The 26,095-nt window shown below is 53.9% G+C and overlaps 10 protein-coding genes and 1 non-coding gene across 11 annotated transcripts; 5 read left to right on the forward strand and 6 right to left on the reverse strand.

Moving 5' to 3' along the window:
* Positions 1–102: 102 nt before the first annotated feature.
* BZA70DRAFT_1102 (uncharacterized protein) lies at positions 103–1,807 on the reverse strand. The gene is made up of 3 exons (XM_064909404.1): positions 1,545–1,807; positions 1,378–1,452; positions 103–1,261 (listed from the first exon to the last, which is right to left on the reverse strand). Exons 1-3 carry the CDS (start codon positions 1,719–1,721, stop codon positions 110–112), a joined length of 1,404 nt encoding a protein of 467 aa, XP_064770056.1. The 5' UTR covers positions 1,722–1,807; the 3' UTR covers positions 103–109.
* Positions 1,808–2,926: 1,119 nt separating this feature from the next.
* BZA70DRAFT_226260 (endosome protein) lies at positions 2,927–3,832 on the reverse strand (the record flags this gene model as incomplete). The annotated part of the gene is made up of 1 exon (XM_064910215.1): positions 2,927–3,832. A coding segment is annotated over one exon (906 nt), but the record flags the coding sequence as incomplete, so codon positions are not given.
* A 396-nt stretch (positions 3,833–4,228) lies between these two features.
* On the reverse strand, positions 4,229–6,042 carry BZA70DRAFT_270227 (uncharacterized protein). The gene is made up of 2 exons (XM_064911269.1): positions 4,946–6,042; positions 4,229–4,884 (listed from the first exon to the last, which is right to left on the reverse strand). Exons 1-2 carry the CDS (start codon positions 5,816–5,818, stop codon positions 4,264–4,266), a joined length of 1,494 nt encoding a protein of 497 aa, XP_064770058.1. The 5' UTR covers positions 5,819–6,042; the 3' UTR covers positions 4,229–4,263.
* On the forward strand, positions 6,043–6,854 carry BZA70DRAFT_270228 (uncharacterized protein). The gene has a single exon (XM_064911270.1). It carries the CDS (start codon positions 6,119–6,121, stop codon positions 6,824–6,826), a length of 708 nt encoding a protein of 235 aa, XP_064770059.1. The 5' UTR covers positions 6,043–6,118; the 3' UTR covers positions 6,827–6,854.
* On the reverse strand, positions 6,855–8,471 carry BZA70DRAFT_270230 (ZIP zinc transporter-domain-containing protein). Its single transcript, XM_064911271.1, has 2 exons — positions 8,248–8,471; positions 6,855–8,189 (listed from the first exon to the last, which is right to left on the reverse strand). The coding sequence occupies exons 1-2, from the start codon at positions 8,304–8,306 to the stop codon at positions 6,902–6,904; spliced, it is 1,347 nt and encodes a 448-aa protein (XP_064770060.1). The 5' UTR covers positions 8,307–8,471; the 3' UTR covers positions 6,855–6,901.
* Positions 8,472–8,491: 20 nt separating this feature from the next.
* On the forward strand, positions 8,492–10,361 carry BZA70DRAFT_270233 (acyl-CoA N-acyltransferase). Its single transcript, XM_064911272.1, has 4 exons — positions 8,492–8,642; positions 8,701–8,807; positions 8,905–9,178; positions 9,232–10,361. Exons 1-4 carry the CDS (start codon positions 8,576–8,578, stop codon positions 10,305–10,307), a joined length of 1,524 nt encoding a protein of 507 aa, XP_064770061.1. The 5' UTR covers positions 8,492–8,575; the 3' UTR covers positions 10,308–10,361.
* A 5-nt stretch (positions 10,362–10,366) lies between these two features.
* Positions 10,367–11,759, forward strand: BZA70DRAFT_292426 (DHS-like NAD/FAD-binding domain-containing protein). Its single transcript, XM_064914376.1, has 2 exons — positions 10,367–10,943; positions 10,999–11,759. Exons 1-2 carry the CDS (start codon positions 10,562–10,564, stop codon positions 11,727–11,729), a joined length of 1,113 nt encoding a protein of 370 aa, XP_064770062.1. The 5' UTR covers positions 10,367–10,561; the 3' UTR covers positions 11,730–11,759.
* On the reverse strand, positions 11,760–14,571 carry BZA70DRAFT_270236 (uncharacterized protein). The gene is made up of 2 exons (XM_064911273.1): positions 12,546–14,571; positions 11,760–12,487 (listed from the first exon to the last, which is right to left on the reverse strand). The coding sequence occupies exons 1-2, from the start codon at positions 14,493–14,495 to the stop codon at positions 11,819–11,821; spliced, it is 2,619 nt and encodes an 872-aa protein (XP_064770063.1). The 5' UTR covers positions 14,496–14,571; the 3' UTR covers positions 11,760–11,818.
* A 1,761-nt stretch (positions 14,572–16,332) lies between these two features.
* Positions 16,333–16,403, forward strand: BZA70DRAFT_t1. Its single transcript has one exon. It is a non-coding gene; the product is annotated as a tRNA-Gly (tRNA).
* A 250-nt stretch (positions 16,404–16,653) lies between these two features.
* Positions 16,654–18,344, reverse strand: BZA70DRAFT_286410 (endoplasmic reticulum Oxidoreductin 1; the record flags this gene model as incomplete). The annotated part of the gene is made up of 2 exons (XM_064913860.1): positions 16,654–18,204; positions 18,285–18,344. The coding sequence occupies 2 exons, from the start codon at positions 18,342–18,344 to the stop codon at positions 16,654–16,656; spliced, it is 1,611 nt and encodes a 536-aa protein (XP_064770064.1).
* A 629-nt stretch (positions 18,345–18,973) lies between these two features.
* On the forward strand, positions 18,974–25,181 carry BZA70DRAFT_292430 (putative proteasome activator subunit 4). The gene is made up of 4 exons (XM_064914377.1): positions 18,974–19,765; positions 19,822–23,666; positions 23,727–23,928; positions 23,987–25,181. Exons 1-4 carry the CDS (start codon positions 19,039–19,041, stop codon positions 25,126–25,128), a joined length of 5,916 nt encoding a protein of 1,971 aa, XP_064770065.1. The 5' UTR covers positions 18,974–19,038; the 3' UTR covers positions 25,129–25,181.
* The last annotated feature ends 914 nt before the right edge of the window (positions 25,182–26,095 follow it).

Genomic DNA, 26,095 nt, shown 5'->3' on the forward strand with positions numbered 1-26,095 from the left:
TATAAACCGCAAAATACAATAAATAATAATCGAAAAAAACTATTCTTTTTGTCTTCTTTCAGCCGCCGGTGTAAAAGAAAGAACGCACAGTCATAAGCATATAGACAGTCTACTGCTTGTTGGCCTTCTTCGCATTGTTCGTTCGGTTGTTTCTTGACCGCCCGTTCTGGTTCTCGATCCCGTTCTGCTGGCCGCCCTGCTGGCCGCCCTGCTTACGCTTGTCGTCAAACCGTCCATTAGCCTTTTGCTGGAACGTGCCATTGCGCTGGCCCTGGTGGTTCGAAGACGGACCGTTCCGGCGCCGGTCTTCGATAAACACGGTCGCCCCGTTCTCGAACGTCAGCGTCTTGGCCTCGCGCGCGACCCTAACCATGCTGGCATCCGCGTAGTCGACAACCGCGCAGGACTTGCCGCGCTGCACCTCAAAGTGCGTGATGGTGCCGAACTTGGCAAGACCCTCGCGGAGCTCGTCCTCGGAAACCTTGTCGGTCACACCCTTGACGTAGATCGAGAGAAACTCGCGCTTCCTGTCGTCGGGCTTCGCGGCAGCTTTGGCAGCCGGAGCGGGAGCAGCGGCCGGGGCGGGAGCGGCAGCGGTGGTGGTGCTAGTGGCAGTAGAAGCCGGGGTGCCCGAAGCGGTCTTCTTCGCAACAAGCGCCGCCCACGAGGTCGGCTTTGCGGGCTCAGGCTTGGGCGTGACCTCGGGCACGGCAGGCTTCTCCACCGGCAGAGGCTCGAGCGGCACAGGCGGGACCTCGTCGACCTGGGACTGCGCGGCAGGCACGTCGACGGCCGGGTGGGGCGCTTCCTCGACAACGACCGGGGTGTCGGGGTCAATCTCGTGCTGGGCGTACTCCTCCTGGATAGTGGCCTCGTCGATCTCAACCGAAGCCGGGCCAGGGGTGTCCGAGCTGTGGTCGACCGCGGACGAGACCGCGGCAGATGGTCGCACGGGAGCGGGAGCGGCGACGGCGGGAGTGGTGGAGGTCTCGTCGGCGACGGGCTCCTCGGCTTCGCTCTCGACGAGGTCGTCGACAAGGTCGTCTTTGAGGAAGCGGAAGATGTCGTTGAGGACAAAGTAGCCTGAATTTTGCTGAGCGAGGAAGAAGGTCTGCACGAACTTTTGCGAGGGACCGCCGCGGATGGACATCTCGCCGAGGACCTGGATCACAAGGCCGCCGTTCGAAGGCTGCGAATCGACGTTGGACACGAGGACTTTGCAGTCGTGGAAGTCGAGTTCGGCGATCTTCTTGTTGATTTGCTGGAGAGTGTGTTAGTTTGGTGATTGAGAATGGGTTTGTGGAGGTGGAGCAAGGATTGGTATATAGTATGGCATTGCCACTCGTCCGAGAACGACGAAAAGGACATAAAACGTACCTGCTGGCCGACCAAAGGAGGAACAGTCTCTCCCTCGTTTCCATGACACATAATCGACTTGCGGGTGTAAAATTGCTACGAAAAAGACAGCGAGTTAGTCGGGACCGAACAAAGACCACCAAGCACGCTCCTAACGAAAACGACTTTAAGCAGCAAGAAGAACATACGTGGAGCTTGTTGGGATGCTTGTTCATGTAGGTGTAATACTGCTGGACAAAAAGCCACCCGACCTCGACCTGCGAGACCGAATCAGCCTCGCCAGCCTGCTGCTGCTGCTGCTGCTGTTGCGAAGCCTGGGCAGGGTCGGCGGGCGCCGGTTCAGACTTTTCGACGGAGCCGTTCATGGTCGGATATGAGACGAAGAAGAAGATGCGCAGAAGTAGAAGAGAAACAAAGAAGAAAAAGTGTGCGAGAACAAAGAAATCGGGCTTTGTGCGGAACTGCGGGCGGGTTTCTGGTTCTGGATGGGGTCGAGCGACTGCGAATATTCTTTTTGCGACGGAGAGAAATCTGGGATTTAGAGTTTAAGAGTGATTAGGTAAGGGATTAGGTGATAGTTGGCCGGGCCTATCGGATGCCGGGTATATCTGTAACATAACCAATTCGATTCAATGAAGAAGCAACTGCGCCGGAAACAAAAACAAATGGAAGTAGATGACAAAGACAAACAACAGAGACAGAAGAATACAGCTCCACATCCTCTCATGATCACAAGAAAGAAAAAGCAGAAGAAAGAAATATGTAGGAAATCGCGTACAAACAAAAGAAACCATGATGTTATTACCAACCCTTCTTCTATATTGCACTTGAGAAAAGAAGAAAAGAAAAAGAAAAGAAAAGCAAACTCCATCCAAGCCCTCTCCATCGACCAAATCCTTGTTCGTAAACGCTCTCGTCGGCCTCTACCTTCACAGTCTTTCTACTCCTAACAACCGACACTCATTACTGCTTCCAGATATAACACTTTCCTTCCAAAATAACAGAAAAACATAAAGTATAAAATATGTGAGAAAATAAAGCAACAGATAAATGAACAAAGAGAACGGCAACCAAAATGACACCAGCGATTCTTTTACTCTGTACGCGAAGACACGCTCTCTTCAAATGCAGGCGGCGGCGACCGTCCGAGCAAAGCCGCAGTCTCGCTGCTCTGCTCCTGCTCGTCGACGTCCGAATGATAGCTCGGCGGCCTGTTCGACGGCGGGACGTACCGTTGCCGGCCATTTGCAATCGCTCGGCTTGGTATCCGCTGCGCGTGGCTCACGTTCGAGGGTAGAGGAATCAGACTGTTGGTTTGCGCGGATGAAGACGAGTCGGCGGTGGTTGACCGTTGGAGAGGGTGTGCGAAGAAGTCGACGCTCGAAGCCGACGAGGCAGACGCAGCGGCTTGCTGCACGGCCGTCGACGAAGACGGGTCGACGATGGTGAAGTTTGACATGTCGATGCTATCGCCGTGATCGGTCGAGGCCTCGTTGATCGAGAACGGGTTCTGCGGGTTGCGCGAGTTGACTGGCGCAGAGTTGCGCGTGCTGCCATAGTCTCGTCCGAACCGGCCGATCTCGAGCAAGACCGACCCTTGCTCCGCACCGTACGGTGGCGGCGGCGCCAGCGATCCCGTCACCGGCGCGAGACCCCATTTTTTGACATTCGCCTCGATAAACACGAATCCGGCCTGGCCAAAGTTGACGTGCACTGTGCAGGGCCCGTTCGCGCCGATCGTGGGGAAGAGGTTGAGTTTCATGCCGTGCGCTGCATCTTCGAGCTTCTTTCCGTTGCGGGTGAAAAACACAGTTCCCGTCCGGGGTTTGAAGCCGACGCCAATGACATCGCCCTGCTGGAGCAGCGGGCCGTAGGGCACGCCGTGGAAAGGCTGGTTGTTTCTGCGCTCGCCGAGCGAGTTGTACGCCACACTGTACCGGTGGTATCCCGGCATCCTGAAGGTAGGGTACGGCTTTGTGCATAGTCCGATAGCCACCAAAGTCTGCTCGGGCTTATCGTAGAGCTTGGCCTCCCAGTAGTAGACGTCGTTCTGCTTGGGCACGGGGAGGTTAGTCATAACGCAGCACTCAGAGTCGTAGAAGGCGATCTCTGTGCGGGCCTCGACGAAGCAGTTTGCGTTCTCAAAGTCGGGCTCAAACTCCCACGCCGAGACGCCCTTCTCTTGGATCGCCATGAACTGCGAGAGCGAGATGTCGGTCGGCACGCTGTCTGGCGGGTTGACCTCGACGAAGGCGCGCGCCTGGAAATACGACGCCCGCGCGATGTCATCCATCTGCTGCAGCCCCTCTTCCTCCTCGCGCAGGAACGACTGCTCGTCATCGTACTCGCCTGGCCGGCCGCGATGGAGGAGGATGCGGCCGCGTCTGGTGTAGAAGAGAAAGTAGACGACGGCGAAGAAGATGGCGAGGAGGGCGATCGAGCCCAGGGTGGTGGCGAGGCCGACGATGAGCGGCAGGTTCACGCCGCCGCTGCCGGAGCCGTTGTTGTTGTTGTTGTTGTTGCCGCGATGGTTGCCGGGCCCATGCGAGGGCTCGACGATGGGGATGGTCGCGTTGGGGCTGTCGAGGAAGTCCATAGTAGCCGGGAATCAGAGGATGTTCGGGGATCTCGGATCGCTCGTTGCCCGCTTGCGAGGAGAAGTAGATATGTGATGATGATGCGATGCTCTGCTAGTTACTGAACAGTTGAATCTCTCTGCTGCTGCTGCTCGCCGGCTCTGTTGTTGCGCCAGGTCCTAATCAGCTCCGTTATCGAGACCGCTGAGGTTCTTCCTGCGCTGCTAAAGGAGTCGCACTGAGGGTTAGGTGTTGTGACGCACTTTACGCCGGTGCTGCGATCTCCGCAAATTAAGTCTTTTATGTAATCGATTATGTCATACTATTTACACTACTCGTCCTCCTTGCTCGTCGACCGGCCCTCGAACGGCCGCAGAAAGTCGCACTCCTCCTCCGGCTTCAGGAATGAGCACACGTGCTGCATCAGGTACGCTGCCTTGCGCTCCTGCTGCGTGTTCTCGTCGTCGGTGTCAAGTGCCCACGCCGTCGTGTCGACCCAGTGTATGTTCTTGTCGCCCGCCGCCCGCAGGTTCTGCGCGACCGTCAGCATCTCGATCTCGAGCGCGCCCTTGAACGGCCGTAGGATGATGATCGGCACGTGCTTGTATGCCTTCTTGCGGATCTGGCGGATGTAGTTCTCGACCGCGTCGCGGTACGTCTTTGTCGCGTCTTGTGGGAGCAGAGTGCGGTACATCAGCTTCTGGTCGATGAGCTGCTTGGTCGCAGTGCCAATGTCGAGAATCACCAGGCTCGGCTGCGGCTGCTGGTCAAAGTGCCAGTACTTTGGCATCGACCGCGACGCGGCGAGACTGCCGAGGAAGTAGAACTTGTCGAGCGCCATGATGTTGTCGGGGCAGTTGGAGATGCACATGCCTGGCGCGGGGATAAACACTCTGTCGGCGCCCAACGAGTCGGCTACCAGATATGGCCAGCTCAGCGCATCCAGATGTGACTGTGGGCCGTCAGCATTCCTTTCTCATAAATGTATCAGAAGATAAAAGCAATATACATACCGAGTTGTAGGTGTCCTGAACAATCTCAATAATTTTTGTCTTTGGCTTTGGCACCTCGACAAGGGTAGCCTCCATGTCGACGTAAAATGCCTCGATATCAGTCCTCTGCGCCTGGCCGCCAAACATCACGCGCGCGACATGCCTTGTACTCGGCGACAGGTTTTGCGCGAGCGAGATCACCTCGCGTCCGTAGGGTACGACAGTGAAACTCCTCGCGTCGTCAATCTTGACCGAGACCGTGACGGGCTCCTTGAAGTTCCCCAGGTGGATTCCGAGCGACGTGCCCGTGAACGCGACGTCGACGTAGCCGCCCTGGAAGAACGTCGAGGCAAGAAGGCCCGAGGCCGATCCCGAGGCCTTGTTGCGCGACCATCTGCCGACGTACACGAGCCGACTATCGAGCGGGCTCACGAGCTTTTTTGTGTTGTGGATCGTCAGACGTAGGGGGTCGTAGTCTGCGCTCACGCGGTCTGTGCATGTGAGGACGACGACAATCGCGAGCCAGACGCCGACAATCGCGGCAATGAGCTGGTGAATGCCTGTCACTCGTTTGCGCGCGGGCAGGATCGAGAACGGCAGGTGTCGCTGGCGCCGTTTCTTGCTCGAGCGATCAAAGGACTCGTCGTCGTCGGCGTCGGCGTCGGCGTCGCCATTCTGATTCCGCTCGAGCGCGTCCGAGTCGCCGGAGGCGTATAATACGGGTGAGACAGAGCGCGAGTTGCCGCGGGAGTGTGAGCTGTAGCGCGAGAGAGAGACTGTGATGTTGCGGTCGGAGGAGGAGGAGTCTGCGGAGCTCTTGAAGCGTGCGGACCAGTTTGCACGGGCGGAGGCCGGGAGCCAGTCGCCGGGTGCCCGAGAGAGGGAGAAGGACATGAGGAGAAGGAGAACAAGAACAACAACGAGAAGAAGAGCAGATATACAAAAACAACAAACAACAAACAACAAACAACAAAGAACAAATATCAGACAGAGCACAAATTCGCCGTGAAGCAGCCAAAGCACAGACCGGCGGCGATGGCTGAACAAGGCTTCGCTTCACGCGTCACCCCCCGTCGCGCCGACGCACGTGAATCACAGTCACGTGGACTGTCACGTGAAGAAAATCTTTTCTCCCAACTCTCTGCTATTACACACTGCATCCCAGCTGGAGAGAAGGAAAGAACAGCAGCAGAGATGGCAAAGACGGCTGCAGCGACGCCGGCCAGGAAGGCGCATATCAAGTTCTCGGAGCCAGAGACTCCGCTTACCGGGTACGTCACGGCGGAGGAGGAGCTCAGCGCGAGCGAGGACGAGGATGATGATGATGCTACGCCGAGGGCAGTTCCCCAGCCTAGTCTGCAGAACGACAGCGGCGACAGCGGCGACGACGACGAGGATGATGCACCTGAAGACGTCTCTTTCTCTGGTGGGAAAAGCTCTGCGCGGGCACAGTCGCGCGCCCGGCAACTTGAGCTCGAGACGATGAAATCACAGGAGCGCGCCAAGCGAGCTGCAAAGGCAGAGAAGATCAAGGCGGAGAAAGAGAGCTCAAAGAAGAAACACAAGACAGTGAAGAAAGCGAGGTTAGAAGCTGCAGAAGACGAGGTGCCTGTTTTCCTCTCTCAGGCTTTACTGAAGCAGGTTACGACAGAGTTGGACGACGACGACGACAGAGAAGACGATCAGAGTCAAATGCGGACAAATAAACGGAAAGTGTTTACAGACGATCCAGAGATTGATGAAGTCGAGAAAGAAGACCGGAAGATCAAACTGCTAAAGCCGATAAAGGCGCGCGTCATGGCTCCGCCTGCTGCTGCAAAGACAATCAAGTCAAAGGAGAAGTGGTTGAAGCGGAAAACTGCTGCGGACGCGAAGCAGCAGCGACTCATCATGCGGGCATAACGACGTTTTATTATATCTAATTATTTATTGTTTATTGTTTATTGGTTATCTGTAACATAGCATAAAGGGACACAATCACACATCCTTCACCGTCAACGTAACTAGCGGAATCAACATGCCCGCCACCGCAAACATCGCATCTTTCAATGCCACAACCTGATCAGAGCTCTTTCCCTCGGCCTCGCTGTCATTCATGACATGCACGGCGACATATAAGAACGTACCACCGCTGAACAGTAGAATAATACCGGTCCACCACTGGATCGTCGCGTCGCCGCTGTTGGAACCAATCATCATGATTATCATCCAGGTCACGACCGCACCGATTGGCGCCGCGATCGAGAAAATAAATAGATGCTTCTTGACCGCGCCGCGCGAGATTCCGTTCCGTAGCAAAACAGCAGACAAGCCGAACGCGGCGGGCGCCTTGTGGATCAAGATAGCAAAGAAGACTATCGTCTCAAGCGCAACGCTACTCGACGCCGCCGACGCTCCGAGCGCGATACCATCCGCCGCAGCGTGGATGACGAGGCCCGAGATAAGAGGACCGACCGAGGGCGGTGGACTGCTTCGGCTAGATAGCGAGGCCATGCCAAGCCCTTCTTCTGGGGACAGACCCGAGGTTGCGCCAGACGAGGAGGAGAACGTCTGCAGCTCGGCTACGTCGTCTATACTGCGGCGGTGATGGAGGTGCGCCGCCATCCCGTTGCCACCGAGGATCGCGGGCAGCTTGTCGATTAGGTACATCATTATAAACCCAGATATGAGCGCGATGCCGACGTATTTGTGCGTAGAGTCGCTGGCCGACGGGCGGCTGGAAGGTGGTCTGGGGTTACCAGGAATGCTGGGAGCTCCGTCCTCTGTATCTTCGTCGTCGTCGTCGTCGTCGTCATCGTCACTGTCACTATCCTCAGAGGACTTGCCATCACTAGGCTCGAGGTCATCGCTGTCGTTCTTGTCTTCATCGTCCTCGTCATCTTCACCATCGAGAGGCTTGGTCGCCGGATCGTCCTGGTCGTGATGGGGCGGCGTTTCCCTGATTCGGAGACCAATTGTCTCGAGCGCAGCACTGACGCCTCGCTTGACGGGGTCCCGCCCTTCTACCTCGCCATCGGCGCCGTCCTTTGCGTTGCCAGAGTTGAACGGGTTGTGGTCCAGCGGTGGGACGATGCTGCCAAGGCCCGAGGGTATCTTTGGCCGCCGGTGACGCGGCCGGGGGACGGAGTAGAGGGTCTCGACGCCTTCGGGGATGATGACGATGAGCGAGGTGCCCATGAGAACACCCATGCCGACGGTAGAGACCGCGCGCAGACGGTCGGGCGAGAGGGAGACGACGAGGGGGAGCATGCCGGACGCAAACGAACTGGGTGGGAAGTCAGCTGCGAACAGGGCGGGGGAGCGGCGGTGACGGGGCAACTTACGCGACGAGCATGAGCAGGGAGAGCATGAGCAGGGAAAGGATCCCCGATAGAGCCTGCATGGTGGACAGAGCAGCTGATTGAGCGGCAGACAGGCAGCAGAAGAGGCGGCAGACCGAGATATCAGACAACGAGGAGAGGAAGAAGCAGCAGCTGCGTCGAGGACGAGATGATTTCCACGGCTGCGGCTCAGCTTCCCCTGCGCTGCTTGGCAGATCAAATGCCGCAGATGAAAGCACGTGATGAGTCATGTGATGAGTCATGTGACCTCAACGCGTCAACTGGCGACGAGCAGGAGCGCTCCTCTGCTGTCGACAGCATATCAAGGAGCATGACCTCAATCACCCTGCCAGAAGTCTGGACTGCAGACTCAAACAAGGCTCTCTCTGTTTCTTTGGGTATTGCTTACTGTTTAGTTCCCGCTCCTCTCTTTGTGTCTGCTAATCGTCTCCACAGTCAACCCCGACGGCACCGTTCTTGGCAAGGAATTCCATCCCAAGTTCACCTATCCGATCTTTGGCGACGCAGAGGCCATTTATGGATATAAAGACTTGAGTATACAAGTGCGTATTTGTTTTTGCTATTTATTTTTTCTTAAATCTGCAGATCAAAGCAGAGCGCGAGAAACAAACAGCAGAGCACTGACGCGTCTCGATCCAGCTCAAGTTCGGCGCAACCGACCTCGCGCCGTTCCTCAACGTTTCGTATTCTGAAAAACTTGACAATGCGGAGGCTTTAGCTAGCGTTATTGAGGAGGTGCAGAAGAACTTGAACGCGCAGGAGGAAAATTGGGAGGACGCGGAGGAGGAGGTCGCGCAGGAGGACGGGGATAAGGAGAATGAGCAGGATGAGAAGGATGATAATGGAGATGACGACGAGAAGCCAAAGAATGGCGATGATCCGGCTACTGTCATTAAGAAGTTTCTTCCGGATGGTGAGCTACCCTTCACTCTTGCTACCCTCTCTTACTCCCTCTAACTAAAACAGACATCTTCACCAGCGAATCCGACTGGCTCTCACATCTCTCCTCTTCCGCCACAGAATTCACCCCACCCGGCACACTCCTAACATCGTATCCCACCGACGACTCCACCTTTGAAGTCTGGAAATGTCCGATCTCGGACCCTCTGCAGCAGAAAATAAACGCGCGCATGCAGATCTTTGTCCTGTTCTTCGTCGAAGCCGGATCCTACATCGACGCCTCTGACGACCGATGGCGGATATACACGCTGTACTCGAAATCCTCCGACGGCGTCTACAAGTTCGCGGGCTTCACAACAGTCTACTCGTATCTCTACTACAAAGACGCAAAGTCCTACGACAGCTCGAATCCCGTGCCGGACAAGGACTCGCAGGATTTCTTCAACCTGCAGCATCGGAAACGGATTTCGCAGTTTCTGATCCTGCCGCCGTTCCAAGGACACCACCATGGTGCGCATCTCTACAACGCGCTCATGGATGAGTTTTACGCCGACCCGCTCGTCAAGGAAGTCACTGTCGAGGATCCCAACGTCGCGTTTGACGATCTCCGTGACCGATGCGACATCGAGCGACTCGACAGACTCGGGATCTTCAACGACGAGTCCTTCACCGACGCACCGGTCAGTCCCGAATGGATCAAGTTTGCGCGCGAGCAGAGCAAGATCATGCCGCGCCAGTTCGAGCGGCTGGTCGAGATGGCGCTGCTGCGGCGGCTGAAAAAGTCAAACGCGCGGCAGTATAAAGCGTACAGGTTGCAGGTCAAGCAGCGATTGTACAAGCACAACCGCGAGGCACTTAAGGATCTCGACCGGTTCGAGCGGGTGGACAAGTTAGACGAGACGTACAGGGGTGTTGAGGAGGATTACTACCGGATTCTGCAAGTGCTGCCGGCGCCGGAGTACGTCGAGCCGAAGATCACGTTCAGACAGTATGAGGAGGCGCATGGACGGTCGGGAGTGATTGAGAAGAGTAAAAAAGAGGCTTCGTCGAGTGGGAAGGGGAAGGGCAAGAAGAGGGCGCAGTTGCTCGAGGTGCCGGAGGAGAGCGCGGCGGATGGCACCAAGCGCGTGAGATTTGAGTAGATATTCTAGAGAGAGCTTGAATTAAATAAACAAGATGTATCAGTAATACGCAACAATGACTATATTTGGTATAAAGTAGTGTAGATATTGTCAGTTGGGAGGTTGAGCCTCGCTTAATCAGATAAGCTTCAGCTTCGAGCTATCGACATCTCCACAAGAAATAATCCCAAAAACCACCAGCACGACCTCCCACGCCCACTAATCCACTCAATTCCTCTCCTCATCCTCCATCAGCATCTCCAGGCGCCGCCACGATGATCCGCGTGCCCTACAACCTCAAAGCCGCGCCCGCGCTGATCCTCCCGCCGACTGCAAACACCCTGCCTGCCGCGATCGCCGCGACAAAAGCATTTCTGGACCCGAGCACCGGCTCGACGGCGGTGATCACCGGAGCCGGCGTCTCGGTCGAGTCCGGGATACCAGACTACCGCGGGCCGACGGGGACGTACACTGTCAACAAGGGGTACCGGCCGATTTTCTACTCGGAGTTTATCGATCGTCATGACGTGCGCAAGAGGTATTGGGCGCGCAGTTTTCTGGGGTGGGAGGCGGTGCGGCAGGCGAAGCCGAATAGGGTGCATCGGTATATAGGTGAACTGATGAAGGAAGGCTGGATAAGCAGTTTAGTAACTCAGAGTGCGTCTGCTCCATCGCATATCTCGATGATCACAAGCTAACGCGTCCAACACAGATGTCGACTCACTACACTCCCACTACGTCCCCGACGTCACAGAAATCCACGGCTCCCTCGCCTCCGTCGTCTGCATGACCTGCCACACCTCGATCCCGCGCGTCGACCTGCAGACCCAACTCGCGGAGCTGAACCCGGCCTGGGCCGATCTCCTCCAACAAGAGCTCGACCGGCTCGCGCGCGCCAAATCCGCCGTCCGCGACCCGATCAAGGATTTCAGACTAAACCCGGACGGCGACCTCGAGCTCCCGGACTCGATCCGGTACGACGACTTCAAGTACCCTGCCTGTCCCGCCTGCGTGGGCAGCGGCGTCGCGCACGTCGATATCGGCGACGGCATGTCGTGGTCGCTCGAGAACCAGGACGTGTCGGTGCCGCATTCGAAGCGGAAGTGTAAGGACGTCGGCGTGTTGAAGCCAAACGTGGTGTTTTTTGGCGAGAACGTGGATCCTGATATGCGGGCGGCGGCGGAGCGCAAGATGAGCGAGGCGGATAAGATCTTGGTGGTCGCGAGTTCGCTGGCGACGTACTCTGCGTTCAGACTGATCAAGGAGAATAAATTGGCCGGGAAAGCCGTCGGGGTTATAAATATGGGTCCGGTCAGAGGCGAGCATGATTTACTGGGCGAGGGTGATCTCAGGTTATCGTTTTTGGCGGGCGATGTGTTGGGTGGAGTATGGGATTCGTTGCGCAAGGCGCAGCATCGGAACCAGCATCAAGCGCATCTATAGCTGCTGGAGAACTGTAAATATACATGCTGTATATAATCACCAATAGACTCAAATTTAATGACAATTACAAGCTAAAATACACAACTTTGCTAGTCGCTGTAGCTGCTATAGCTACTATACGAACTAACCGACGACCCGCGTCGTCTTCTCGACGATCCGCGTCCACTATCTTTCTCCCTCTCCTTGTCCTTCTCCTCCCTCTCCTTCTCCTCCTCAAACTTCCTCCGCTCTTCCTCCGCCAACGCAGCAGCTCGCTCGGTAGCTTTCTTCAAATACACGCGCAGATCCTCGGTGAGCGGACCGAGACCGATCGCAGTGAAGAAATTGATAGCGAACCGCGTGTCGGCCGGGTTGTTCCTCGGGAACAAACCCGACAGCGCGGCGGGGTCCTGTTGCCGCAGATCTTCAAGACGAGCAAGGAGCTCTTTCATGCCGATTTCCTCCACGAGATCCTGGAACAAGATCTTGATAAAGATACGCGACGAGGCAGTCGTCTCGTCCTCGTTCAGATGGATGCACGCAAACGCTTTCCAGCGGATCCCGTCGGATGCAAACACGTGCGCAAACAGCTTCGCGATGTTGCGGATCTTGTTGGTTTCGTAGCGGTGGATGGTGTCGTAGTAGGTCTCAAAGGCGCGCGTGAAGGGCTCGTTCCAGAAGCGGCCGAGCTTGCAGAATCGTTCGGCGACGAGGCCGTAGAATTTCGAGTAGATTTTCTCTTGCGAGCAGCACTCTATAATCATATTCACCAATTCGATCTAAATAACTCGTTAGCAGCTGTTTTAATCAACATATAATCAGAAGAATGGAGCATACCTCTTGGCCGGGCGGGAGCTTGATACGGAGAAGCTTATGACAGCACTCCTCAAAATCCATACTAGACCGGATCGTAAGATAAATCGTTCGTCGAAGATTCACGAGATCCTTATTCGTCATGTCCTTAATCTTTCCATCGTCGACCGCCGTCGCCGGCTCCGTCTCTTCGTCTTCCGAGCTCACATCCGAATCATCATCCTCGTCCTCGTCATCGCTATCACCCAAGATCTCGTGCTTGATCGCCTGGTACTTCTCTTCATTCTCCGCAAAGTTCTCGTCAAATTTGAAAACGTTCAACCCATCCTCGCCATTCAACTGATCCTCCAAGCCGAGCATATGGGTGATCTGATCTTCCTCCTCGACTAAATCCAGATCGGGCAGAATACTGGGATTATCCTCATACTTGTTCTTCCGAACCAGAAACAAGACTTCAATCATATACTGCGTCCGCTTGTCGAGTTCACCTTCGTGCAGAATCGCTCGCAGACGCTCGTACACGCCGTTATTAGCCGCAGGACTGACCGTCTCCAGATACGCTCCCACCTCGCGCATGAATCCGACCGCAATCTCAACAGAGTCGTCGGTAGGTCGCTCGAGTAGCAGGTGCATGATCTGCAGGATGATGATTTCGTGCGCGACTTGGTAATTACACAGGTGCGCTAAGAACATCGTCGAGCTCAGACAGACCGTCTTGTCGTTGCGTTTGAAGCCCTTTCGGAACTGGATAATCAGTCGTGTGACCAGCAACTCGCCAATCTGTGGTAGTTTCGTGTTGACGATCGCCGCCAGCGCGGCGTATACAGGCGTATACGGCAAACTAGCTGCCTGCGCGCGCATTATACTGCGCACAAACAGACCTTTGCCTCGGATAAGATTCTGCTTAAACACATCCTGCACAATCTCTCTGATATTGGCTTTGTTGACCTTGTTGATCTGCCCGTTGATTCCTCGCTTCAATTCCTCCCACGCCTGCCGCTGTTTCTCCTTCTCGTCGGTCTCGGTAAACTGAGCCTGCAAAGCGCGCAGTCGTGCCGGCGGCACATAAGTACCACCTGAGCGAAGCTCTAGAAGCTTCTTGTACTCTGCCCGGGGATCGAATTCCTTCTTCTCCTTTTCGCCCTCGGCAGCGAGTCGTTCTTGCGCCTGGCGCTCGCGCTCGGCCGCACGTCGTCTGTCAACGTCAGGCAGGGCACGGGGCCGTCGCGGTGGTGGAGACGGGCTAACTGATTTTCGCGACGACGCCCGCGCAGGTGATGGAGAGCGCGCGCGCCTTTTCGAGGTCGATTTTTCTTTCAGGGCGGGAGAGGGCGTGCGGGAGACGGACCTTGCTGGCGACCTGGATGGCGTTCTCGAGACTGATCGTGAGCGCGACCGGGGACTCCGAGAATCGGCAGAGTATGACCTCGAGCGGGAGGAGTACGAGCCAGTGGAATACGACCGCGAGCGCGAGGACGCTGAGCCAGAGTATGAGCGCGAGAGCGATCTGCCTCTGCTGTCGACCGACGGGGATCGTGATCTGGACGAATAGGAGGAGTATGACGAGACCGAAACAGACCTGCGTCTCGCCTGAGGCGACGGGCTCCGCGACACTCGCCGTCCGCGAGAGGAATCCTCCCGCGGTGGCGGAACATAGCGATCAGTACCCTTCTGCGCCGGCGGTAAACGTCTACCGTTTCGTTCAGCGCCGCCGCGGCTGCTAATCGGAGACCTTGTCCTTCTGTATTTCGTCTGCCGTTCTGCCGGTGGTGATTCTGATCTCCTGCTCTTCTCATCATAACGTAAAGCAGATGCGTCGCCGTCGCCCCAAGCAGGCGGACGTTTCGCGCGCGACCGCGGTGGCGGCGATGGCGAAGGCGACGCTCGTCTTCGACCTGGCGAGGAAGGCGCAGTTGTTTTCGCATCCAGCGGCGCCTCTCGACGCGCTGACGCTCTCGAAGCAGTATCAGCCATTTCTCCTAAACAGCAGTAGAGATCTTCACTCAGCCGTTGAGGGTATGATGGAAGGTTGTTGGTTGCGCAGAAGAGTCGTCTGCTGATGATGACTACGGGAATTTTATTTATTTTGAAGGTTTGTTCATCCAGCGGGATTAGAGTTTGTGGGAACCGGTGGCATATAGCGATGGTTGTTGTGCGGTTATGCTGTAGTTCAAAACCCTACAAAACCTACAAATATTGTGGATAAACCCTACGACATGTGCGTATTAAGGCAGCAGACTGAGGCAGACATGCATACTTTGATCACTTATCTACTATGCTTATCGTGGCCATTCATATGAGTGGAATACTTTGAGTACTTGTCCAAGGATCCTACCAGGTATCCGAGGAAGTTCTATATGAACCAGCAGGCTCAACACGACAAGTCTGGCACTACTTATTCCCAAAGTGTGCTGTATTGCTGTTGAATTACTCCAGTTGGTGGAAGGTAGGGCTACAGAGCAAAATGACATCGAAACCATATATCATTACGATAATCAATCACAGAAACCAGAAAATAAAACGATAGAAACCATGTGAAATAACAATAACACTTAATCCAGAAAACAAAACGGATATAAACAATCAAGTCCTAAAACACCAAAACATAACTTCGTGTACGGTAAATCTCTGGCAGAACGTGTTCCCTGCCTGCTCCTCGGTCTTCTCGAGGCAGCAGCCCAGTCTTTGAAATAGCATTTGCCCTCCTCAGTCAAACAAGAGCGTAGCTCCTTCAACATCTTGAGCTAAGGGTGTGAGAGGCCCGCAGCGGTCTCCGCAGAGTCGTCGTTGTCCGTCTAGTCGCAGCGATATATTCCTTCTCCCTGTCCTCTGCGAATCGCATGGCCTCCTCGAGCGTGGTGGGATGCCTACGCCGGACGTACAACTCAATGTCCTCCAACAGACTCATGATGTAGCGGTTCATAGCGCGAGAGCGGAGACCTTCCGGTGCTTTCGCTAGCATTGCGCGAAACTCCGCGTTGTACTCCCGGATCGGCTTAGTCTGGCACGCGTCGAAGAATGCCTTTTCGGCCTGCAGGGAGCTTTCGCTGTACTCGACTACTGCTGCAGAACGCACAGGGGCTAAGCCGCGGCATTCGGCGCGCGAACGGGGCGTCAGCTTCTCCACACTCAGAGCCGAGTACATAGCGTCCCGAAGTATAGTGGGGTGCCCCCGCAGCACAAGGAACTGGATATCATCCTGGAGACCCAGGATATAGCGGCTCAAGGCGTACTGGGACGCAGGCTTTGGAAGGTAAAGCACGATCTGGCCAAACTCCCTGTTATATTCCGAGACCGACGTGGTCTGACGAGCCTCATAGAACGCCCTCTCAAGAATATATTCGGCGTCAGGCGGCAGGAATCTCAGTGTAAAGTCTTTGATGAACTGCTCATACGATGGAAAGACGTAGTCGAGATCGTTCAAGTAGTCAGAAGTTCATTCCCGCGCCGTGCCAGTCAGGCGACTGCAAACATAGATAATCTTGCGCTCGTCATCCTTGACCTCGTCCAGACGCATATGCAGGCGCGTGATCTCCAGAAAATTGAAAAACGTCCTACCGGTGGGTTCGTCACGCTCGCCGTCGAAGAGGGATGAGTCATTGTTCGTTGAAGACATTATTGCCAGGTGTAGGAATAACGATATTTAGATAAAATATTGGTTTCCGGTCTTATAGACTGGATTCGAGTTCAAGCAGATAGCTGCGTAGAATCGAGTCAAGAACGTATTAAGGTCAAGCATTGCTATCAGGAGATCGCTCTCGAAATGTAGGTTAGCTCTTAGTGGTCAATACCGTTGGAAAACATATATCAGGCGTTAGTGGTTTAGCGGTAAAATTCGTCGTTGCCATCGACGAGCCCCCGGTTCGACTCCGGGCTGACGCATTTGATTATTTTTTTGCTGTGTTTTTGCTGAATTATATTTTGATTATTTTTTTATTGCTTCTTACTACTCTGGCAAGTGAATATGAGGAATTGGAATGATTGATATTTACTAACGTCTACTTCAGAACATTTTACATCACAGAGTCGCTTCAACACATCAATGACAGCAATCGTACTTTCTATAATCTACCCAACATTACCAACTCATGAGCTATGACAACAGAAGAAAAAAAATAAAAACACACGAAATTTATAGCTCGTCGCGATGCCACTGCTGCGCTGTTAAATCGTCAAGCCCATGACCGCCTGCTTGAGCAGCATGAGCTGCTTCCTGTGCAGCGATGAATTGCTCGTATCGCTGTTTTTCGAGGATGAGTGCACGGCCGTTGAACTTTGTCCACCATTTGTTTGAGTAGTAGATAAACATGCGCCAGAGGTTTTGCGGGAACTCGACGTAGCTGCGGAGGATGAATTTGATGGCTTCCCATGCGTTTTGCCATTCGCTGTCGTAGTCGGCCGAGAATGATTTGTTGTTGTGTTTTTTGGGTGGCGGTCGGGTTTCTTCTTCGGAAATCGAGGGCTCTTCTGTGCTGTCAGGAAGGCCGTCGGGGTTGGCGAGCATTGTTCGGAAGGAGTCGATCGCGGCAATGGATTTTGAGAGACGATCGTAGGTGTTGATGAGAGCGACCATTTCCATGCGACGGAGTTGGATCGCCTCGCCCTGACCGCTATCAGGCAGCTCGAATAGGATTTTCATGGCAGTCGCGTAGCCCGTGACTTGGAGCTTACCCCATAAGCGGCATTTGTCGCATCCAGTGCAGTCGACGATGCGAGAAACGTTGACGAACTTTTGTCGGAACTCTTCCTTGAGCTGAGGGCTTTTGAAGAGTTTTGAAGTGTCGACCAGGTCAGGCACGGATTTGTCGGCCTCGATCGCGATCTTGAGCATCTTGCGGCGCGTCTCGGTGTCGTAGCCCTGCGCGTCGGTACAGAAGGTGAAGTCTTCGAGATAGTGTCTGAGCTTTGCGACCGCTTTTGAAACAAGCGCGTAGTTGAAGTACACGTTCGACACGCGATCCGGGTGGTCGCCGACTTTTTTCATGTAGCATTCTAGATTCGGGCCCCATTCGCCGGTGTCGTAGTTTAGGTATTCGTTGCAGAGGTGGATTGCCACACTGGCGTGCATGCCCGAGATGACCTTGTAGAACATGCGGCGCTCCACGCAGGTGTCTGACACGATCGAGCCTACCTCTGCGCTGTTTGAGGCGATGGCGTTGTCGGCAACCTCCTCGGCAAAACAGTTTTGCTTGTAGATCTCGTTCCAGACCATGTTGGGGTGTTTGCCAATGTAGCCAGTATATCGCTCGGGGTTGTCAACCAGGGAGACGTAAACCCCGGGACCGTCTCCGGTCTCGTCCTCGGGAACGCAGTAGTCCTTTGGCTTCGTGTTGAGAGCATCTTCGTCCTTGACGCAGCTCATCTCGGCGTCACCAAAGGCTTCGTCTAGGAATTCAGCCTCGGAGTCAATGGCGGATCCCGAGCTCAGTTTGCCGAGATACTCGGACCTCCAGATCTCAGGAAGACCTTCTTCGTCGTCGATTGTGTCGACAGCGCAGGCACGGTTGCCGCATATGCCTTCGTCGTCCCAGAAGAGACATGGTCGTCCAAAGAGGTCGAGACGGTAGTATCGAAAGAAGTCGGAGGTGGTGACGATGTCGTGCAGCAAGGGACGCAGCTTCTCAGCGTTGGCAGTGTCAATTGCGGAGATGTCGTATGTTGACTGTGAAAATTCGTCGATTGCCTGAAAAATTGGGGGATGTCAGAAAAAGTAGGAGAGCAAGGAGAACACGTTGCAGTAACGAGGAGGGAGGATATCCATACCGAGGTCGACGAAGCCAACGAGGCTACAAGAGCAATAGCAGACAGAAACGATATCCGCATTTCTATAACTGTAGAAAGGAGTCCTGCTCTGAAGAATATCTCGGCCGGGGTCTGCTGTATAGAAAAAAAGCTGACGGTCTCGAAGGCTTGTAGAAGGCGTCGGACGCGATTTTTACAGCTTTGGGAGATCTCTGACGCCAACCTTACGCCTCCGAAGTCACGTGAGAGATCCTATCGGGGAGATTCACGTGCGCGGATTGAATTGATGAAGACTTGGTTGGATTTGCGTTCTGTTTTGAAGAAGTTTGAGATTTGTAGTCAGAAATGACGAGAGAGAGTCAGAAGAGTGTTTGGATAATTCAGAGCAAAGTGTGCTGTCGCTGGTGTGTTTGCTGCAGGGCAGTTGCGGCGGTAGTAGTAAAGTCAGACGCGTCAGACCGGTCCTGCTAACCACAGATTAGTAAAATCAACAATAAGAGCAATAACGATAGATATAGAATACAACAACTGTCTTATAAATATCTACTATTCGGTGGTAAACAAACAACGAATATCAGGCCAGGCATTTGACTCAGTAAGCGCCGCCGCACGTAGTCAACTGTCTGCAATTACGTCTTTCGCACCCGCTCAATCAGCCGTGCCCTCGGTCGTCTGGGCTTTTGTCATCATCCGCCTTCTTCTCTTCTTCTCCTCCTCTCCTCCTCTCCTCCTCTTCTCTGCATCTTCTTCTACCTGCATCGCATTCATCTTCACCATGGAGGACTCCCTCCTCGCGACCGTCGCGCCCGTATCCTCGCCGACCCTGCCCTTCTCCCGCGCCCGCTCGCCCTCATCCGACCCCGACATTCGCAAGCCCCGGACTTTTCCCTACACATCTCTTCTCCCCTTCCCTGTCGAGTCTGATGACGTCCCTCTCCAGCATCTCAACCATATCGTCGAGTCCATCTACGTCTCCATGACCGTCGAGACCGCCGCCGTCGCGCCTCTCGTCCACTGGACCCGCGAGCTGCGCTCCTGGCTCCAGCTCAAGTTCGACATGCCGATCTCGACCCGCACCCGTCTGGCCGCCGTATACTACGAGCTAGCTCTCGTCCAGGGTGTAGCTCTCAGCTCGTCCGATACCTTCTCCCGCATGTTCATCACCCTCGCCCAAAAGCGCTCGTTCGTCGACCGCTCCAAGCTCACTCTCGACTGGCGCCCACTCTTCCGCGAGATGAAAGCCATTGCCTTCCCAGATCTGCTCGTCGGCTCAATAAGAGATTCCGAGAAAGATATGGCGATGCTGTCGAAAGTGGCGATCTTTGCCCGCAGGTTCTTCGCCCCTGATGCTACTCTTGAGATCTTGGACGAGTTGCTTCCGCTCTTCAACACCTCCGATCCCAGCGCGGCTCTGCAAGTTGCAACCATCTTTGACGCATTGATCCCCACCGAGTTCACTCCCGAGGATCGTCCAGATCTATATCCTCAGCAATGGCTACCTGGTATCTACCTTTATCTTAATTCTAGTCTTTCTTTAGTTCACTAACTCATCTCTTAGTGCTCTTTCATCTCTGGACCCTCAATCCTCGCTCGCAATCATACGATCTCATCATTATCGATATATTGTCGCGCGTTGCATCCGGTCATCTAATCGAGGCGCATATCCCCTTCTCAGCAATCGGAATCTACACCAAAGAGCAGACGGCCGTCATGCTTACCTGTGCCTTGCGTCTATTCGAGATCCCTATCGGACGCGCGGGCTCACCATACGTCAACACCGAAGGCTACCCTCAGGGATATGAAGCTAAGAAAAGTCGCGCTGCGCGACCTCTGGCCCGGTGGATCATATACTCCTTGTCACCATATTGTCTCGGAGAGCTGCCAGACCGAAGCGACTGCAGCTCCGCCCTTCGCGGCTTACAGGGTCTCATCCAGTCAGTCGAGACTTTCTTCCATCCATCCAACTCTGGCGTGTGGACGAAGCATTTAGCTCAGTTTGTCCAGAGTCTTACAGATTTCTTTGTGCTTCGCTGGCATAGAGAACAGTCTGGAGAGCTGAGCACCCCCGAGGATCGCCGACTGAGTCCCGAGCTAAAGCGTGAGTTTGTATTGACATTAAAAGATGTCGTGCTTATGGGAATCTATGCAAAGAGTGCAACTGCCGCGATGTACTGTCAAGCAGCGCTACAGAACCTTGCTGTCTTGGAGCCGGATATCATTCTACCGGTCGTCCTAGCCCAGAGCTACGCCTCATTACAAGGACTCGTCGAGACGCACCGGACAATCACATCTCTAAAGACACTCACTCTACTTTCGCAAACAATAATCCAGAACAAGCCTTTCCGCACGCATGTGACTGCCCTTCTTGGATTGGCATTACCTGGAATCGACGCCAATGACCTCACGAAAACAGTTCAGTCGTTAGCATTTATTCAGAGCGTTGCATCTTATGTCCCGTTTGCCGATCTCAGTGAAGGATGTGGGTCTGCACTTGCTATGGAGTACATCACAGGTGCGATAGAGTCTTTAGAAAACGACAGCAGCACCTTACCTCCACTAGGTGATGAAGACGAGATCGCCGTCCTCAAATCGTCAACAGCCACTTTCGGCGAGTTCATGCTGTCATTCATGGGACGGATCTTTTCTCTGTTGGAGAACCTGCCAGATGCTTCCTCGAGCAACTCACGCGCTGCACCAGAACAGAATGCCGTCAACATGCTTCCGGCGACATTCACGGTTGTCCTAGGCGCGCTGTCAGACGAACTGTTTGATTTGATTCTAGACAAGTTCATCACATTTGTGACAAATCATATCATTCCGCAGGCTGCTGATGCCATCAGCAATCTTCTATCATGCCTGTGTAAGACGCACCCGGAGAGAACCTTCCACAAACTGTTTCCAGTTCTGGTCGGCAACATCCGAGAGGAGATTGACGAGAACCAGGCGGGGCAGAGTAAATCTCAGGATGTGGCGCCAAAAGACCGGTCTTTGGTATGGTATCTGTCCATGTTCCGCAAGGCCGTGTGGACCGCTGGAGACGTATTGCTCAACTACTCCGATGAGCTTCTAGACTTGCTGGTGTATCTGCGTGAAAGGACTTATGGTGCTGCAAGCGTGCACTCATCATTTCTTGTGCATCACACAATCTATGCGTTGACAAATGTCTATCATTCTGATAGCAGGCTTCTTAATGAAGAGGAATATTCCGCAAAAGGAGGATTCACCGTTGAAGATTGGGGAAAGCAAACTGACCCGTCGACCGGTCTGAAACTAAAGTGGCATGTTCCGACCGATGACCAAGTCACTTTGGCTGTCAGGGTATATGAGGACGGCGCAGAGTATTCAATGTCTGAAATTCGCCGGTTGATGGAAGGAGGACCCAAGCTGCAGCAAGACTGGTCGGAAGAAATCGCAAAGCAACTGGGTTACTTGCGGATGATTATCTCCGGAGCGTCGGTGCTGTACGATCCTGCGCAGGTTTCGGCGAGTGGTGCGTCTGCCGAGGTGTCTATCGAAGAGGACGATAATAGCGGAGACGTCGAAATGACCGATTCTGGCGAATACATCTCGGAGGAAGACGACCTGGAGTTGGGCGCAGAAGCAGAGATGGAGGAAGAGGAAGATGAAGATGATGAGGAAGCTCTGTCGATCAAGAAACTCTTTACGTATCCGATTGGATACTTTTTCGAAGATAAGAAAGACGATCCTAGGTACATAAAGGTTCATGAGATCCACGAGAAGCTGGGTTGGTTGATTCATGACTTGCATACCTATCTGCAGAAGAACAAAGAGGACGAAGTGACTGCAATTCGGAATCTTGCGACAGTCACGAGAGTCTGGTTTATTGACATTGGCTGCGAACACAGTCTGAAACTTCTGGATACGTATGTTCGGTCGTACATTGTCGATACGCGCAACTACAAAATCTCGGGCAGAAGGAAGCAGTATCCCCGCTACTTGCTAGCGCGTCGGGCTCACATTTACCATCTTCAGCGGGTGAAGCACAATAGCGGACCTCGCAAGACTTCGCAGCTGGACAAGGTGCTTCTCCTCGACCTTGTTCAAAGTTCGCTGTCGCGCTACACGAAGAACCGACGACAGTCTCAGCAGGCACTGCAAGCTGCTATCCGTACCGTTATGAAATCAAGAATCCTGCTTGCCCCCAAACTTATCGAGGAGCTCAACAACGCCGTCGCGGCAAAAGAATACGATTGTGCTAAAGGTGCGATGCACACGCTGTACCTGGACGGCATCCGTCGCTTTGTTTCGCGCGATCCGCGGGTTTTCCCAGACTACGGAATAGCGTTGCTGGCGGCCGCGAAAGCAGACAAGCTGTCGATCCATGACTTAGCCCGGAACTTGATTCTCCAGTTTGCGCTGACGACAAGGATGACCCCGAAAAAGCTATACTACTCTGATGATTACGAGAAATTCGTCAGTCAGATCAAGCCAGAGCGTGATCTTTCGGCGCGTCTTGGGTTTGCAAATACTCGCAATCTCAAGCGGGCGGAGGATACTCGGGCGAAGATTGACGTGCTCGAAGCAGAGCTTATGAAGTTGCAGAAAGCGGAGACGCACTGGCGGATCACGTTTATGATTTCGACTATGCTTACCGGTGGTCTTTCGCTTTTGCGAGAAAATGAGCCTGCTGAGTTGGGAGTCATTTTCTTCAAGGGAGCGATTGATAATCATCCTTATATTCGGTTTTCGTTTGTGCAGGGCGCTCTTAAGTTGTTCACGTCGGTGATTGGGAAAGCGTTGGTTGGCTATGATGTGCGGAAGCTCTTGCAGGGTGATTTCAAGGATGTTGGAGTGATTACCGTGCCTGTTGATCAGGATGACCCGGATTTCTCGGCCAAATTTATCGAACAGTTCAAGAGTCCTGAAGCGGATTACTTTGTGCGAGATTTGGATAGACCGGGGTGGCTTGTGTGGGGCAAGTCGTTTACTGCAGAGGCGAATCCCAAACCTGGGCTTGATCTTCAATTCAAAGATAGCGATCGCGAGACGATGAGGGCGATCGGCGAGACTGTGGATCGAGCGTGGTTTGAGAAGTTTTGTGAGATTCTCTTGGAAGAGCCATCGCGAACAGAGCATGATGTGTTTAGAAGCATCTACGCGATGTTTGCGGCGATAGTGTACGCGATCGTGCACGAAGGGTTTGCAAAGCTCACGTTTGAAGATATGGTTGAGATCATCCACAATCTCTACGGCGATGGCAAGGACAAAAATCATCATCGGGCGACGGCCGAACTTATCGGTGGCTTGCTGTCTGAGCCTCTCAGTCGCGAGTTTCAGTTGAAGGCGATCGAGGTTGCACTTCCTGTGCTAGACAAGGTTGTTGAGGACGGGCTTACTCCTGAAACGGTTGGGTACTGGACTGGTTGCATATCGTTTTTCTCTGTGAGTATCTTAGTTATTTTCCTGAGCTTTCGTCAGTTACTAATTTTTGTTCAATTACAGGCCTCTGTCGACCCGCGAGCTATTTGGCCGATTCTGACGAAACTGGCGAGTGTGAGAATTGACGCGTCGTCAAATGCAGCGTTCAAAGAAAGTTCTCGGATATCGCTTCTGCGGAGGCTGATTGCAAAGGAGGCATGGAGTTTCCAGATTGAGGAGCCGATTATGAAGGATTTTCTGGCTCATTTAGATCACGATTATAAAGGTGCGCTATACTTATATTACAGGGCAGATTGGGATTGTTGCTGACTTGTGGTGTGTAGGTGTTCGGGAGGAGATAGGACGGACGTTGGGTACGATCAGTCGATCGCGGTATTCAGAGTCATTCAGAAGCGTGAAAATACTTCTTGAAGAAAACCGAGCAGCAGGGCCACTGGGTGTGATCCCGTTTGTTCCGGACGAGGCGCGTCGGGAGCTGATTGAGGGTGTTTTCAAGCAGCTGGCTATTTGGCGACAGGAGCGGGCGCCGCTGCAAGAGACGTCGTCGTACACTAATGGTGGAAAGACGGTGATGATCTGGTTCAATACGTGGCTGCAGTCATGCTCGTGTCCAGAGCTTTTGCCATTTTTTCCCAAACTGATTTTGCCGGAGCTTTTGAACCTGCTGGATATCAAAGAAGACGCGGAGGTGATTTCGCTCGCGGTGACGATGTTTAAGAACTTTGGAAATGTGCCGTGGCCTAGTAATCTGATCAAGGATATGATTGACGGTATAATCGAGATTGCGTCAAAGTCCAGCACCTGGCACCAGCGGCTACGCGTGCTTGCGCTCGCGCAGGTGTTTTATTTCCGGCAACTTTTCAAGCTGTCGAATCTTGATCGCCGACGGCTGTTTGATTGCGTTTCAGACCTGCTTTCTGATCCGCAGCTGGAAGTCCGGGATACGGCCGCGACGACGCTGTCGGGCATGATTCGGTGCTCGCCGGCGCGGTTCAGGGGGTTGGTGATCACGAAGCTGCAGAAGAAGTTTACAAAGGCGTTGCAGGATAATCCGATGCCCGGGCGTCCGGGGCGAGGTAGCGGGGACACAAGTCGGAGTGGAAGCGTGCAGCCTTTGAAGTCGTCGTCGGCGGGACCGGCGAGCGCGTTTAGTTCGCGGCCGTCGACGCCGAGCGTGGAGTACAACAATATCATCCTGACGCGACATGCTGCGGTGCTGGGTTTATCGGCGCTGGTGCAGGCGTTTCCGTATCAATCCCCGCCGCCGGAGTGGATGCCGTCTGTGCTGGCTACGTTGGCGAACAAGGCGGCGAACGATCCAGGGATGGTGGGACGGAGCGTGAAGACTGCGCTGGGAGAGTTTAAAAAGACGAGGCAGGATACGTGGCATGTTGACGTGAAGGTGTTTGATAAGGAGCAGTTGGAGGATCTGGAGGGTGTGTTGTGGCGGACGTACTTTGCGTAGAGAGGGAGGTAGTGTATATAGCTGTTATCGAGAATGCATTTATCATTTATCGCTATAGATCTAGATATGACGCGTAGAGTGCAGTATGCGACGATGATTGACTTCAGCACACAGGGCGAGAGAGAGCGAGTTCCTGCAGCTAGATTAAGGCGAAAGCTCCTTTTCGGGGGCAGACCAACTTTAATGGGATTAAAGGTCGTCGTGTCGGCGGAGAGATAAAACAAGGACGCGTCGACGCGCAATCGCGATGGACGCGAATCCGCGCACGTTTCAGTCTTCTTTTCTTTTGTCTTTTTCTACTCAATTACTTCGTATCGCAGTCCTTACTTCATACAACTATTTCTTATATATTTACGATATCTGTACGTAGACAAAACGCGCTCGAGAACGTACAAGATCGCCCTCAGCCACCGCGGCAGGGAGGAATGTGGCTTCTCGAGGACGTGTGCCTGAACGATTAGAGTTTACGGTTAAACTCTAAAATGTAAACAAACCCTTTTGTTGTCTTTGTCTCCCCGTCGCTCGCTTGCTTCTCCTCACTTGTAATCTCCTCCTTCGTTCAACCAACACGCAATGTCGCTTCCAACATCGTCATCGTCGTCGGCAGCGGCGCCGAAGCGGACTTATGGACGACGCGCGCATACGACGGCGCATGTGCAGGGATTGACTGATTCTGAGCTCTGGGGCAGCGCGAGTCCGGTGAAGAAAGCGTTGTTTCCGGGTCTTTTTCGGAAAACGAAGGGAGGTAGCAGCAGCAGCGGGGAGCAGCCGAGCGATGGGCTTTTGTCGTCGGCGTTTGAGTCGTCGCCGTTGAAGAAGCGTGGGCAGAAAAGTTCTGCGACTGCGACTGGGACAGCGGCTTCGCGTCGACGGGGCGATCAGGAGAATAGGACGCTCGGTCATAAGTCGTCGTTTGCGAGGTTAAAGACAAAAGTCGACAACGTGGTCTCTTCCTTGCCGTCATCAC

This window comes from Myxozyma melibiosi, assembly GCF_037950935.1.
Source record: "Myxozyma melibiosi strain Phaff 52-87 chromosome Unknown BZA70scaffold_1, whole genome shotgun sequence".
In the NCBI taxonomy this organism is placed as follows: domain Eukaryota; kingdom Fungi; phylum Ascomycota; class Lipomycetes; order Lipomycetales; family Lipomycetaceae; genus Myxozyma; species Myxozyma melibiosi.

What these genes read in the sequence shown, in the direction of transcription:
- BZA70DRAFT_270236 (XM_064911273.1), bottom strand. Translation starts at nt 14,495, where the DNA reads ATGGCTGATACTGCTTCGAGAGCGTCAGCGCGTCGAGAGGCGCCGCTG. An exon ending in AGCTCCCGCCCGGCCAAGAG is followed by an intron (nt 12,488 to 12,545) that starts GTATGCTCCATT and finishes CGAGTTATTTAG; the next exon opens with ATCGAATTGGTGAATATGAT.
- BZA70DRAFT_270230 (XM_064911271.1), bottom strand. Translation starts at nt 8,306, where the DNA reads ATGCAGGCTCTATCGGGGATCCTTTCCCTGCTCATGCTCTCCCTGCTC. An exon ending in TCCCTGCTCATGCTCGTCGC is followed by an intron (nt 8,190 to 8,247) that starts GTAAGTTGCCCC and finishes CTTCCCACCCAG; the next exon opens with TTCGTTTGCGTCCGGCATGC.
- BZA70DRAFT_1102 (XM_064909404.1), bottom strand. Translation starts at nt 1,721, where the DNA reads ATGAACGGCTCCGTCGAAAAGTCTGAACCGGCGCCCGCCGACCCTGCC. An exon ending in AGCATCCCAACAAGCTCCAC is followed by an intron (nt 1,453 to 1,544) that starts GTATGTTCTTCT and finishes TCTTTTTCGTAG; the next exon opens with CAATTTTACACCCGCAAGTC. An exon ending in CTCCTTTGGTCGGCCAGCAG is followed by an intron (nt 1,262 to 1,377) that starts GTACGTTTTATG and finishes CACACTCTCCAG; the next exon opens with CAAATCAACAAGAAGATCGC.
- BZA70DRAFT_292430 (XM_064914377.1), top strand. Translation starts at nt 19,039, where the DNA reads ATGGAGGACTCCCTCCTCGCGACCGTCGCGCCCGTATCCTCGCCGACC. An exon ending in TCCTCAGCAATGGCTACCTG is followed by an intron (nt 19,766 to 19,821) that starts GTATCTACCTTT and finishes CTCATCTCTTAG; the next exon opens with TGCTCTTTCATCTCTGGACC. An exon ending in GTTGCATATCGTTTTTCTCT is followed by an intron (nt 23,667 to 23,726) that starts GTGAGTATCTTA and finishes GTTCAATTACAG; the next exon opens with GCCTCTGTCGACCCGCGAGC.
- BZA70DRAFT_292426 (XM_064914376.1), top strand. Translation starts at nt 10,562, where the DNA reads ATGATCCGCGTGCCCTACAACCTCAAAGCCGCGCCCGCGCTGATCCTC. An exon ending in AAGCAGTTTAGTAACTCAGA is followed by an intron (nt 10,944 to 10,998) that starts GTGCGTCTGCTC and finishes CGTCCAACACAG; the next exon opens with ATGTCGACTCACTACACTCC.
- BZA70DRAFT_270228 (XM_064911270.1), top strand. Translation starts at nt 6,119, where the DNA reads ATGGCAAAGACGGCTGCAGCGACGCCGGCCAGGAAGGCGCATATCAAG.
- BZA70DRAFT_270233 (XM_064911272.1), top strand. Translation starts at nt 8,576, where the DNA reads ATGACCTCAATCACCCTGCCAGAAGTCTGGACTGCAGACTCAAACAAG. An exon ending in GGCTCTCTCTGTTTCTTTGG is followed by an intron (nt 8,643 to 8,700) that starts GTATTGCTTACT and finishes TCGTCTCCACAG; the next exon opens with TCAACCCCGACGGCACCGTT. An exon ending in TAAGAAGTTTCTTCCGGATG is followed by an intron (nt 9,179 to 9,231) that starts GTGAGCTACCCT and finishes TAACTAAAACAG; the next exon opens with ACATCTTCACCAGCGAATCC.
- BZA70DRAFT_270227 (XM_064911269.1), bottom strand. Translation starts at nt 5,818, where the DNA reads ATGTCCTTCTCCCTCTCTCGGGCACCCGGCGACTGGCTCCCGGCCTCC. An exon ending in TTCAGGACACCTACAACTCG is followed by an intron (nt 4,885 to 4,945) that starts GTATGTATATTG and finishes GACGGCCCACAG; the next exon opens with TCACATCTGGATGCGCTGAG.